This window comes from Hypanus sabinus, chromosome 24, assembly GCF_030144855.1.
Source record: "Hypanus sabinus isolate sHypSab1 chromosome 24, sHypSab1.hap1, whole genome shotgun sequence".
NCBI classification, from domain to species: Eukaryota; Metazoa; Chordata; class Chondrichthyes; order Myliobatiformes; family Dasyatidae; genus Hypanus; species Hypanus sabinus.
Window position 1 is genome coordinate 196,054 of NC_082729.1, and position 13,798 is coordinate 209,851.

Consider the following 13,798-nt stretch of genomic DNA (forward strand, 5'->3'; position numbering starts at 1 on the left):
TTCTGGATCATTGGGACCTCTTCTGGGGCAGGAGTGACCTGTTCAAGGACGGATTACACTTGAATCGTGGGGGGACCAATATCCTAGCGGGGAGGTTTGCTAGGGCTACAGGGCGGACTTTAAACTAGTAAGATGGGGGGGGCGGGAGACTATTTGAGGAGACTATGGGAGAGGAGGTTAGTTCACCAGTGGAGCAAGTAAATAGTGTGTGAGGGAGGAAAGGCAGCTGATGGAGAAGGGATGCGCTCAGCCCGAAGATGTAGGGGAGAAGAAAGAAAAGGATAATAAATTTGAATGCATTGTTAGGGATGGAAAGAGAGGAGGAGATGGAGAGTATCTTAAATGTATCTATTTTAATGCTAGGAGCATTGTAAGAAAGGTGGATGAGCTTAAAGCGTGGATTGATACCTGGAATTATGATGTTGTAGCTATTAGTGAAACATGGTTGCAGGAAGGGTGTGATTGGCAACTAAATATTCCTGGATTTAGTTGCTTCAGGTAGAGTAGGAGGGGCCAGAGGAGGAGGTGTTGCATTGCTTGTCCGAGAAAATCTTATGGCGGTGCTTTGGAAGGATAGATTAGAGAGCTCCTCTAGGGAGACCATTTGGGTGGAATTGAAGAACGGGAAAGGTGCAGTAACACTGATAGGAGTATATTATAGGCCACCTAATGGGGCGCGTGAGTTGGAAGAGCAAATGTGTAAGGAGATAGCAGATATTTGTAGTAAACACAAGGTGGTGATTGTGGGAGATTTTAATTTTCCACACGTAGACTGGGAAGCTCATTCTGTAAAAGGGCTGGATGGTTTAGAGTTTGTGAAATGTGTGCAGGATAGTTTTTTGCAACAATACATAGAAGTACCAACTAGAGATGGGGCAGTGTTGGATCTCCTGTTAGGGAATGCGATAGGTCAGCTGACAGATGTATGTGTTGGGGAGCACTTCGGGTCCAGTGATCACAATAGCATTAGCTTCAATATAATTATGGAGAAGGACAGGACTGGACCTAGAGTTGAGATTTTTGATTGGAGAAAGGCTAACTTTGAGGGGATGCGAAGGATTTAGAGAGAGTGGATTGGGTCAAGTTGTTTTATGGGAAGGATGTAATAGAGAAATGGAGGTCATTTAAGGGTGAAATTATGAGGGTACAGAATCTTTATGTTCCTGTTAGGGTGAAAGGAAAGGTTAAAGGTTTGAGAGCACCATGGTTTTCAAGGGATATTAGAAATTTGGTTCAGAAAAAGAGGGATGTCTACAATAGATATAGGCAGCATGGAGTAAAGGAATAGCTCGAGGAATATAAAGAATGTAAAAGGAATCTTAAGAAAGAGATTAGAAAAGCTAAAAGAAGATACAAGGTTGGTTTGGCAAATAAGGTGAAAGTAAATCCGAAAGGTTTCTACAGTTATATTAAAAGCAAGAGGATAGTGAGGGATAAAATTGGCCCCTTAGAGAATCAGAGTGGTCAGCTATGTGTGGAACCGAAGGAGATGGGAGAGATTTTGAATGATTTCTTCTCTTCGGTATTCACTAAGGAGAAGGATATTGAATTGTCTAAGGTGTGGGAAACAAGTAAGGAAGTTATGGAACCTATGACAATTAAAGAGGTGGAGGTACTGGCGCTTTTAAGAAATTTAAAAGTGGATAAATCTCCGGGTCCTGACAGGATATTCCCCAGGACCTTGAGGGAAGTTTGTGTAGAAATAGCAGGAGCTCTGACGGAGATCTTTAATATGTCATTAGAAACGGGGATTGTGCCGGAGGATTGGCATATTGCTCATGTGGTTCCATTGTTTAAAAAGGGTTCTAGAAGGAAGCCTAGCAATTATAGACCTGTCAGTTTGACATCAGTGGTGGATAAATTAATGGAAAGTATTCTTAGAGATAGTATTTATAATTATCTGGATAGACGGGATCTGATTAGAAGTAGCCAGCATGGATTTGTGCGTGGAAGGTCATGTTTGACAAACCCTATTGAATTTTTTGAAGAAGTTACGAGGAATGTTGACGAGGGTAAGGCAGTGGATGTAGTCTATATGGACTTCAGCAAAGCCTTTGACAAAGTTCCACATGGAAGGTTAGTTAAGAAGGTTCAGTCATTAGGTATTAATGCTGGAGTAATAAAATGGATTCAACAGTGGCTAGATGGGAGATGCCAGAGAGTAGTGGTGGATAATCGTTTATCGGGATGGAGGCCGGTGACCAGCGGGGTGCCTCAGGGATCTGTTTTGGGCCCAATGTTGTTTGTAATATACATAAATGATCTGGATGATGGGGTGGTAAATTGGATTAGTAAGTATGCCGATGATACTAAGGTAGGAGGTGTTGTGGATAATGAGGTGGATTTTCAAAGCTTGCAGGGAGATTTATGCCAGTTAGAAGAATGGGCTGAACGTTGGCAGATGGAGTTTAATGCTGAGAAGTGTGAGGTTCTATATTTTGGCAGGAATAATCCAAATAGAACATACAGAGTAAATGGTAGGGCATTGAGGAATGCAGAGGAACAGAGAGATCTAGGAATAACTGTGCATAGTTCCCTGAAAGTGGAGTCTCATGTAGATAGGGTGGTGAGGAGGGCTTTTGGAACGCTGGCCTTTATAAATCAAAGCATTGAGTACAGAAGTTGGGATGTAATGCTAAAGTTGTACAAGGCATTGGTAAGGCCAAATTTGGAATATTGTGTGCAGTTCTGGTCACTGAATTATAGGAAAGATATCAATAAATTAGAGAGAGTGCAGAGACGATTTACTAGGATGTTACCTGGGTTTCAGCAATTAAGTTACAGAGAAAGGTTGAACAAGTTAGGTCTCTATTCATTGGAGCGTAGAAGGTTGAGGGGGGATTTGATCGAGGTATTTAAAATTTTGAGAGGGATAGATAGAGTTGACGAGAACAGGCTGTTTCCATTGAGAGTAGGGGAGATTCAAACTAGAGGACATGATTTGAGAGTTAGGGGGCAGAAGTTTAAGGGAAACACGAGGGGCTATTTCTTTACTCAAAGAGTGATAGCTGTGTGGAATGAGCTTCCTGTAGAAGTAGTAGAGGCCAGTTCAGTTGTGTCATTTAAGGTAAAATTGGATAGGTATATGGACAGGAAAGGAGTGGAGGGTTATGGGCTGAGTGCGGGTAGGTGGGACTAGGTGAGATTAAGGGTTCGGCACAGACTAGGAGGGCCAAGATGGCCTGTTTCCGTGCTGTGATTGTTATATGGTTATATGGTTAAAAGAACCCTTAGGGGAAAGTTACCATAATATGATCAAATTCATCCTGAAATTTGAAAAGGAGAAGCTAAGTCAGATGTATCAGTATTACAGTCTGGTAAAAGGAATTACAGATGCATGTGAGAGTAGTTAGCCATTATTGATTGGAAAAGAACACTGGCAGGGATGATGGCAGAGCAGCAATGATTGGAATTTCTGGAAGCAATTTGGAAGGCACAGGATATATACATCCAAAAGTGGAGGAAGTGTTCTAAAGGGAAGATGACACAACTGTGGCTAATAAAAGAAGTCAAAGCCAATGTAAAAGGTAAAGAGAGGGCATTTAATATTGCAAGAATTAGTGGGAAGTTTGAGGCTTGGGAAGCTTTTAAAAACCAACTTAAGGCTATTTGAAAAAGCAATTTAGAAGGTAAAGATGGAATATGAGCGTAAGCCTGTCAATAATATTAGAAGATATCAAAAATTTCTTCAGATTCATAAAGTGTAAAAGAGAGGCAAGAGTGGACAAGATTGCTGGAAACCAATGCTGCAGAGGTAGCAATGGGGGAGCAACAAAATAGTGGACGAACTGAATAAGCATTTTGCATCAGTCTTCTCTGTGGAAAACACTAGCAGTGTGATGTCAGAGGGAATGAACTGTGTGAAGTTACCAAAACTTGAAAGGAGATTCTTGGGAAACTGAATGGTCTGAAGGTAGATAGGTCATCTAGACTAGGTGATGTACACCCAAGGGTTCTGAAAGAGGTGGCTGAAGAGATCATGGAGGCACTAGAAATGATCTTTCACAATCACTAGGTTCTGGACTTATTCTGGAAGACTGGGAATTGCAAATATCTCTTCACTGTTCAAGAAGAGAGAGAGGCAGAAAGGAAACTATAGGCCAGTAAATCTGACCTCAATGGTTGGGAAGATGTTGAAGGTGATTATTAAAGGATGAGGTCTCAGGGTACTTGGAGGTGCATGATAAAATAGGATGTAGTCAGCATGATTTCCTCAAGGGAAAATCTTGCCTGACAAATCTGTTGGAATTCTTTGAGGAAATAATAGGCAGGATAGACAAAGGAGAATCAGTTGATGTTGTGTACTTAGATATTTGGAAGGCCTTTAATAAGGTGCTACAAGCCCATGGTATTACAGTAAAGATTCTAACATAGATAAAGCAGTGGCTGATTGACAGGGGGCAGAGAGTGTGAATAAAGGGAGCCTTTTCTGGCTGGCTGCTGATGATAGTGGTGTTCCACAGGGGTCTGTGTTGGGCTCTATTCTTTTTATGTTATTTGTCAATTTATTTGGATGTTGGAATTGATGGTTTTGTTGAAAGGTTTGTTGACAATATGAAGATAGGTGGATGAGCAGGTAGTTTTGAAGAAGTAGAGGCTACAGAAGGACTTAGATAGATTTAGAGAATGGACAAATAAATGGCAGATGGAATACAGTGTTGGGAAGTGTGTATGGCCATGTGGTAGAAGAAATGAAAGGGTTGACTGTTTTCTAAATGGAAAGAAAATACAAGTGAGATGCAAAGGTACTTGGTAGTCCTTGTGCAGAATTTACTAAAGGTTAATTTTGCACGTTGAGTCTGTGTTGAGGAAGAGAAATGCAATGTTAGCATTCCTGGAAAGCGGAAGTTGATCAGGGCATCGAGGATATGGCTAGAAAACAGGTGTATAGGGTTGAGTGGGATCTGGGATCAGCCATGATGGAATGGTAGAGCAGACTCAATGAGCTGAATAGCCTCATTCTTCCCCTATGTCCTATGAATATGAGGGAGTGGAATGCTTGCATTTACTCTATCTATACTCATAATTTTGTATGCTTCTATCGAATCTTCTCACAATCTTCCACATTCTAAAGAATACAATCCCAACCTATTCAATCTTTCCTTTTAACTCAGGTCCACCAGACCCAGCAACACCCTTGTAAATTTTCTCTGCACTCTTCAAAACTTGTTTACATCTTTCCAGTAGGTAGGTGACTAAAACTGCACACAATACTCCAAAGTCTTATACAACTTCAAAATAACAGGTCATCTGATCAGCAACTACAGGAAATGTTTGATGGAGAATATTGCTGCTAAAGGAGGTTCTACCAGTTATTAAATATAAGGGTTCACATACCTTTTCCAGTCTGTTTGTTCCTCTGGTTAGATGCTGCCTGACCTCCTGAGTTCCTCCAGCACTTTGTGTCTGTTGCTCTATATTTCCAGCATCTGTCATATCGCTTGTGTTTTATATCTCTATTTTTAAATGGGTTGGACTTTGACATTTGACACACAAAGTGGCTGCTAGAGTCATAGAAAAGTACAGCACAGAAAGAGGAATATCTAGTCTGTGCCAAGCCATTTAAAATGAATAGACCCATCAATCTGCACATGGACCGTAGCCATTCATATCCCTACCAACTATGCACCTATCCAAACTTCTCTTAAAACATTGTGATTGAGCTTGCATCCACCACTCCTGCTGACTGTTCCACATTCTCCCCACCCTCTGATTGAATAAGTTCTTATTGACTTTTAATAGTGGTTGGCAGTCCAACTTAAAGGTGCATTACCACCACCAACTGGTTTAGTGTGTGGCATAAAGATTTGGGAACTAAAACCTGTGTGACTACTTTTTTCCAAATTAAAGTTAAATTACTGTACCCCAAAAGTCCTAAAGTAATTTAAGACAACACTGTAAATTAAATTAACATCACTCCTGTCACTTAAGTTTTAAAAAGAAAACTATCAACCCCAACGATTGTAATGAAGCCTGCATTTGATTTTTTTCCAACTAGTATGCTTCACACTGTAACAGTATATGCTCAACTGTTTCATAATGATGACAAACCTACTCAATCCAAAATAATGTTTTCCAACAATACATAAGGAATATTAAGCATAGTATGCCCAATTCTAGGTCGTGTCAATATAATTCCTTCCCTTCTTGTTTTACCCTTCTCTCATAACCCCTGCAGCTTTATGTATTTTATAAAGCTGTCTCCCCTTATGCCCATTATCCCACAAACCTTGCCATAAGTCCCCAATTCTAAACCCTGTAAACCTCTTAGCTTCTGCTCATTCCCATCAACACCTTTTTGTGCAGGGACCCATATGAAGCAGTTATACAAACCAATACTACAAATATGATGAGTTCTAACAGCCAATCTGACCAACTACTAGAATGACCAATTTTAAGGCTCATCAAACTGAAAGTGTGCGTGTGTGTGTGGGGGGGGGGGGGTTAACATTTCACCTTTCACTGTTAACCCATGACCTCTGTAGCCTCACCCAATCTCACCAGAAAAAGCCTGCTTGCACTTACCCTATCTATACACCTCCATCAAATCTCCCCTCAATATTCTACGTTCCAAGGAATAAAGTCCTAACCAAGTTAAATATTTCTTAGATCAAATGCGCAGGCGTAAGGGTCGCAGATCGTTCCTAACATCGCGCATGCGTTCCATGGGCAAAAGGCTGGGGAGAACCGATTACAGGTAGGTCTCTAGGTGGGCGTTTCATCAGTACCCGCGTTCGCAACTCGACAGAGAGACAATTACTGTGAGCCCGAACACACCGTGGGCTCGCAAAACCGGATAGTATTGATCTATTCCCTCTGTCAGCCCCATGATTTGTATCTGGGCCCCGGGGAGCTTTCTGCTGATGAGCGAATGTACTGCCGCCATTTCTGTGGCGCATGCGCTTCGTTGGGACCGTGGTCCGCAGTTCTCTGAATCGCAGGGGTTTCTGGGTAAAGAGGCAGCCATGGGTGACATTTTCATCATTTGCCCCACTGGTCCACAGGGCATGTTTTGGAAGCGCAGACGGGGGGGGGGGGGGGAATTGGGGCGTATGAATCTCCCAGATGCTGTCGTGCTCCAGCTATCTTAATCCAAAAATATAGTTCCGAGTTCATCTCGGATGAAGAGTACCTTCCAGTTGATGAAAATGTCGCTTAGTGCTGGATGGAAAAGAAGAACAAAATCCTTCCATCATCTTTAATTCTTAAGAAAATCACTCTGTTCTATCTCCTCTTGTTCAGGACCTTTCTACTAATGAGAAAGTGTCTTAGACCATAAGACACAAGAGCAGAATTAAGCCAATTGGCACATCGGGTCTGCTCTGCCATTCAGTCATGGCCTTCATCAACCCCATTCCCCGGCCTTTTCCCCGTAACCTTTGATGCCATGTCCAATCAAGAACATTTCAATCTCTGCCTTAAAGACACCCAACGACCTGGCCTTCACAGCTGCCTGTGGTAACAAATTGCACAAATTCATCACCCTCTGGCTAAATAAATTTCTCTGCATCAGTTTTAAATAGATGTGCCTCTGTCCCAAGGCTGTGGCCTCTTGTCCTAGACTCTCCCACCATGGGAAAACATCCTTTTCACATCTACTTTGTCTAGGGCTTTCAACATTCAAAAGGTTTCATTGAGATCCCACCCTCAATCTTCTTTTCTAAATTCCAATGAGTACAGACCAAGAGCCATCAAACATTTCTCTTATGATAACCTTTTCATTTCTGGAATCATCCTTTTGAATTGCCTCTGGACCTTCTCCAATGCCAGCATGTCTTTTCTTAGATAAGGAGCCCAAACTGTTCACAATACTCAATGTGAGGTCTCACCAGTGTCTTATAAAGCCTCAGAATCACATCCCTGCTCTTATATTCTAGACCTCTTGAAATGAATGCTACATTGGATTTGCTTTCCCCACCACTGACTCAACCTGCAAGTTAACCTTTAGGGTGTTCTGCATAAGAAATTCCAAGTCCCTTTGCATCTCAGATTTTTGGATTTTCTCCCCGTTTAGAAAATAGTTTGCACATTTATTTCTACTACCAAAGTACATGACCAAGCACTTTCCAACATTGTAATTTATTTGCCATATTCTTGCCCATTCTTTTAATCTGTCTTGTCTTTCTGCAGCCTTCCTGTTTCCTCAACACTAGCTCCACCCCCCCCACCAATCTTCATATCATCTGCAAACTTGGCAACAAAGCCATCTATTCCATCATCTAAATCATTGATATACATCATAAAAAGCGGTCTCAACACCTACCCCGTGGAACACCACTATTCACTGGCAGCCAACCAGACAAAGATCCTTTTATTCCCACTCACTGCCTCCTACCAATCAGCCAGTGCTCTAACCTTGTTAATAAATTTCCTGTAATACCTTGGGCTCTTGGTAAGCAGCCTCTTGTTTGGCACCTTGTCAAAGGCCTTCTGAAAGTCAGAATATACAACATCCACTGCATCCCCTTTATCTTTCTTACTTGTAATCTCAAAGAATTCCAACTGGTTTGTCAGGCAAGATTTTCCTTTAAGGAAACTATGCTGACTTTGTTCTATTTTGTCCTGTGTCACCAAGAATTCCATAACCTCATCCTTAACAATTGACTTCAACATCTTCCCAACTACTGAAGTCAGGCTAACTGGTCTATAGTTTCGCTTCTGCTGCCTTCCTCCTTTCTTAAAGAGTGGAGTGACATTTGCAATTTTGTAGTCCTCTGGCACCACGCCAGAGTTCAATGATTTTTGAAATATAATTGCTAATGCATGCACAGTCTCTCGCGCAACCTTTTTCAGAAACTAGGGTGAAGTTCATCTGATCTGGGTGACTTATGCATCCTTGGGTCTTACAGCTTTTTGAGCACCTTCTCCCTTGTAATAGTAACTGAACTCATTTCTCTTCCTTCCACACTACAATATCTGGCACATTACTAGTGTCTTCCACATTGAAGACTGATGCAAAGTACTTATTTAGTTCATCTGCCACCTCCTTGTTCCCCGTTATTATTTTGTACCATATTCTCTGGTGCGTGGAAGGTCATGTTTGACAAATCTTACTGAATTTTTTGTAGAGGTTACTAGGAAAGTTGATGAGGGTAAAGCAGTGGATGTTGTCTATATGGACTTCAGTAAGGCCATTGACAAGGTTCCACACAGAAGGTTGATTAGGAAGGTTCAATCGTTAGGTATTAATATTGAAGTAGTAAAATGGATTCAACAGTGGCTGGATGGGAGATGCCAGAGAGTAGTGGTGGTGGATAACTGTTTGTCAGGTTGGAGGCCAGTGACTAGTGGTGTGCCTCAGGGATCTGTACTGGGTCCAATGTTGTTTGGCATATACATTAATGAACTGGATGATGGGTGGTAAATTGGATTACTAAGTATGCAGATGATACTAAAATAGGTGGTGTTGTGGGTAATGAAGTAGGTTTTCCAAAGCTTAGGCCAGTTAGAAGAGTGGGCTGAAAGATGGCAGATGGAGTTTAATGCTGATAAGTGTGAGGTGCTACATTTTGGTTGGACTAATCAAAATAGGACATACATGGTAAATGGTAGGGCATTGAGGAATGCAGTAGAACAGAGTTATCTAGGAATAATGGTGCATAGTTCCCTGAAGGTGGAATCTCATGTGGATAGGGTGGTGAAGAAAGCTTTTGGTATGCTGACCTTTAATAATCAGTGCATTGAGTATAGGAGTTGGGATGTAATGTTAAAATTGTACAAGGCATTGATGAGGCCAAATTTGGAGTATTGTGTACAGTTCTGGTCACTGAATTATAGGAAAGATGTCAACAAAATAGAGGGTGTACAGAGGAGATTTACTAGAATGTTACCTGGGTTTCAGCACCTAAGTTACAGAGTAAGGTTGAACAAGTTAGGTCTTTTATTCTTTGGCGCATAGAAGGTTGAGCGGGAACTTGTTAGAGGTATTTAAAATTATGAAGGGGATAGATAGAGTTGACATGGATAGGCTTTTTCCATTCAAACAAGAGGACATGAGAGTTAAGGGGCAAAAGTTTAGGGGTAACATGAGGGGGAACTTCTTTACTCAGAGAGTGGTAACTGTGTGGAACGACCTTCCAGTAAAAGTGGCAGAGGCAAGTTCGATATTGTCATTTAAAAAAAAAATTGGATAGGTATGTGGACAGGAAAGGAATGGAGGATTATGGGCTGAGTGCAGGTTAGTGGGACTAGGTGGGAGTAAGTGTTCAGCACGGACTAGAAGGGCTGAGATGGCCTGTTTCTGTGCTGTAATTGTAATATAGTTATATGGTTACATGAACATATCAAACAGTTGTCCTGGGTAACAAGTAACCTGTAGATTTCAAGCACAAAAGTGCCACACTCCAATGAGAAAGACTTCTGCCCTCTCCTTCAAATTCATTGACATTGCCATTAGTGAGTTCCCCACCATCAATCACTGGGGGTAGAGGAGTGGTCAGAGGAATTAGTGTCTAGGATCAGCCATGCAATATCAAGAGCTCTTTGTAGCGCTGTGGAACATGACCAGAATTTAAAATAATACCACTGTTTTCTCTATATTTTTCAGAGTGGCACAGACCAACTATTGGGCTGAGCAGGAAATTTTTACACAGCCTGAAAACTGTGCAGCAATTTAAATTAACATTATATTTTTAAAAATCCAGTTCGCGGCAACAAAACCTATGTGCACGGGAGCATTTCAGTTACTGTGTGGCCTCACACCCATGCAGCTAAGAGGAAACAGTGTATAATACTAATGGAGAGAGTCAAACTGGGCCAAGTCACAGATTGAAGATCGGCTGAAGTTGTCTGTTGTGATACAGACAGGAAGACTGTCAGAGCATTTGATGGTCAGTCCAGATGCCTGATTTGTGCTCAGAAGATGACTTCTTCCCCCAATTTGAATTGATCCTTGCTGTAACAGTGTGATGTCAGAGGTCACACATCAGTTTTGCTACCTCTGTCCAGATACTTAAGGAGTGACCAGATATTTCCTTTGTAACACCAATATATCAGTTGTTGATCCTTGGAGATGAGGAAGTATCTCATCCCAGCCGGAAATGGGCTGTGTCCCTGAAATGAAGTTTTCTGTTGTAATTCAGAGAAATCCACTGGAACTGGGGTGCTGAGAACACACCAGCATTTGTTCACTGGAGATCAGTTCTTCAACTGCATTGATTGTGTGAGGAATCCACTATATCTGACATCTGACGATGAATTGCTAGAGAATTGATAGGGAACTGTGAGAAAGGATTCACTCACTCATCCCACCTGCAAACACACCAGCAAGATCACACTGAGGAGAGGCCTTTCATCTGTTCTGATTGTGGGATGGGATTCACTCAGTCATCCAAAGTACAGAGACACCAACAAGTTCACACTGGGGAGAGGCCATTCACCTGTTTCGTGTGTGGGAAGGGATTCACTCACTCATCCCAGCTACTGGCGCACCAGTCAGTTCACACTGGGGAGAGGCCATTCACCTGTTCAGACTGTGGGAAGGGATTCATTCGGTTGTCCCAACTGAAGGTACATCAACGAGTGCACACTGGGGAGAGGCCATTCACCTGCTCAGACTGTGGGAAGGGATTCACTCAGTCATCTCAACTACTTGCTCACCAGTCAGTTCACAATGGCGAGACTCTGTTCACCTGTTCAGACTGTGGGAAGGGATTCACTCGGTCATTTCTACTGAAGGTACATCAGCGAATTCACACCGGGGAGAAGCCATTCACCTGCTCAGAATGTGGGAAGGGATTCACTCAGTCATCCCAACTACAGAGACACCGGTCAACTCACACTGGGAAGAGACCATTCACCTGCTCAGACTGTAGGAAGGGATTCACTCAGACATCTGACCTCCTGGCACACCAGCGGGTTCACACTGGAGAGAGGCCATTCACTTGCTCTGAATGTGGGAAGGGATTTACTCACTCATCCAGCCTACAGAGACACCAGAGAGTTCACACTGGAGAGAGGCCATTCACCTGCTCAGATTGTGGGAAGGGATTCACTCATTCGTCCAGCCTACAGACACACCAGCGAGTTCACACTGGGGAAAGGCCTTTTACCTGTTCAGACTGTGGAAAGGGATTCACTTGGTCATCTCTACTGAAAGCACATCAGCGAATTCACACTGGTGAGAAGCCGTTCATCTGCTCAGACTGTGGGAAAGGATTCACTCATTCATCCGACCTGTTGGCACACCAGCGAGTTCACACTGGGGAGAGACCATTTATCTGTTCACAATGTGGGAAGGGATTCACTCAATTATCCAACCTACACAGACATCAACGAGTTCACACTGGGGAGAGGCCATTCACCTGCCCAGACTGTGGGAAGGGATTTATTCAGTCATCTCAACTACTGGCACACCAGTCAGTTCACACTGGGGAGAGGCCATTCACGTGTTCAGACTGTGGGAAGGGATTCACTCAGTCATCTCAACTGAAGGTACATCAGCGAATTCACACTGGGGAGAAGCCTTTCACCTGCTCAGACTGTGGAAAGGGATTCACACAATTATCCACCATACAAAGACACAAGCGAGTTCACACTGGGGAGCGGCCGTTCACCTGTTCCGTGTGTGGGAAGGGATTCACTCAGTCATCCAGTCTACAAAGACACCAGTCAGTGCACTCTGGGGAGAGGCCATTTACCAGCTTTGACTGAGGGAAAGGATTTACTCAGTCATCTCAACTACAGACACATCAATGAATTCACACTGGGGAATGTCTGTTCACCTGCTCAAACTGTGGGAAGGGATTCAACCTACAGAGACACCAGTAAGTTAATACTGGGGAAAGGCTGTTCACCTGCCCTGTTTGTCAAAAGGGATTCACTCAGTCATTTGAACTGAAGCTACACCAGTGAGTTTACACTGGGGAGAGACCATTCACCTGTTCTGAATGTAGGAAGGGATTCATTCACTCATCCCACTTTGTGAAACTACCGAATTCACACGAGCAAAAGTTTGAATAAGATGCATGTTGGATATTTAACCATCACAGTTGCTGAATCCAGAGTTAAGTTCAAAAGTGACTGTTGGTATCGAACTCTGCAATTATTGCTGCTTTTCATCAGACCCAGTTCTGCACCCTGGTCATTGGGCATGGAAGGAGTTTCTTCCGATGTTCACCTTTAATGCGAGTTTAATATTCTGGATCTGTGACTAATAAATCAGTTATATTTTAAACTCTGTCTTAGATGTTTAGTGAATCTATAATAAACAGAGTGTACAGTAGAGAGTCAACATAGCCCTCTAGCTGGATTGATAGAATACACCACTGTAATCTAAAGTATGAAAGCAGAATGAAAAACAATTAGTTGGATGTTCAATGGAGCAGAGTCAGAAACCAGAGACAGGTCAGCACAGGGCAGAGTTTGGCTCACTGCACGGAGGTAGGAGTAAGAACAGATAATGATGAGCAGGGAAACAACAGGGGATGTGGTAACGAGTCTCAGAGTAGGAATTGACAGAAAAAAGCTGATTGGCAGAAAAAAAGTTTGATCTTGACTGCTAACATTATATTGCTTGTGAGAGCTTCTGTTGCATTATTAAGGATAAGAAGATGATTTGGTGGTTGAATAAGTGGCTGAGGAACTGGTGCAGAGGGCATGACTGGTGATTCTAGCCATGACCAACCTGTCAAAGCATTTCATCACCATATATGTAAGTGCTACTGGATGATAGTTATTAAGGCAGCTCATACCACTCTTCTTGAGCACTGGCATAATTGTTGCCCCTTCTGACTGTAGAAGTGAGGGGTTGAAAATATCTTCGACTAGTCTCCAGTTGGTTGATACAAGTTTCAGAGCC

The 13,798-nt window shown here is 42.6% G+C and overlaps 2 protein-coding genes across 2 annotated transcripts in view; one reads left to right on the top strand and one right to left on the bottom strand.

The window, feature by feature from the left end:
- The window catches only part of LOC132380373 (zinc finger protein 239-like), a 91,959-nt gene extending 85,607 nt beyond the window's left edge, over positions 1–6,352 (bottom strand). The window contains exon 1 of the mRNA XM_059949101.1: positions 5,338–6,352. The gene's annotated coding sequence lies outside the window, so the exon portion shown is untranslated. The remainder of the gene's footprint in view (positions 1–5,337) is intronic.
- Positions 6,353–6,618: 266 nt separating this feature from the next.
- Positions 6,619–13,179, top strand: LOC132380375 (zinc finger protein 229-like). The gene is made up of 2 exons (XM_059949104.1): positions 6,619–6,697; positions 10,547–13,179. Exon 2 carries the CDS (start codon positions 11,311–11,313, stop codon positions 12,649–12,651), a length of 1,341 nt encoding a protein of 446 aa, XP_059805087.1. The 5' UTR covers positions 6,619–6,697; positions 10,547–11,310; the 3' UTR covers positions 12,652–13,179.
- Positions 13,180–13,798: the final 619 nt, after the last annotated feature.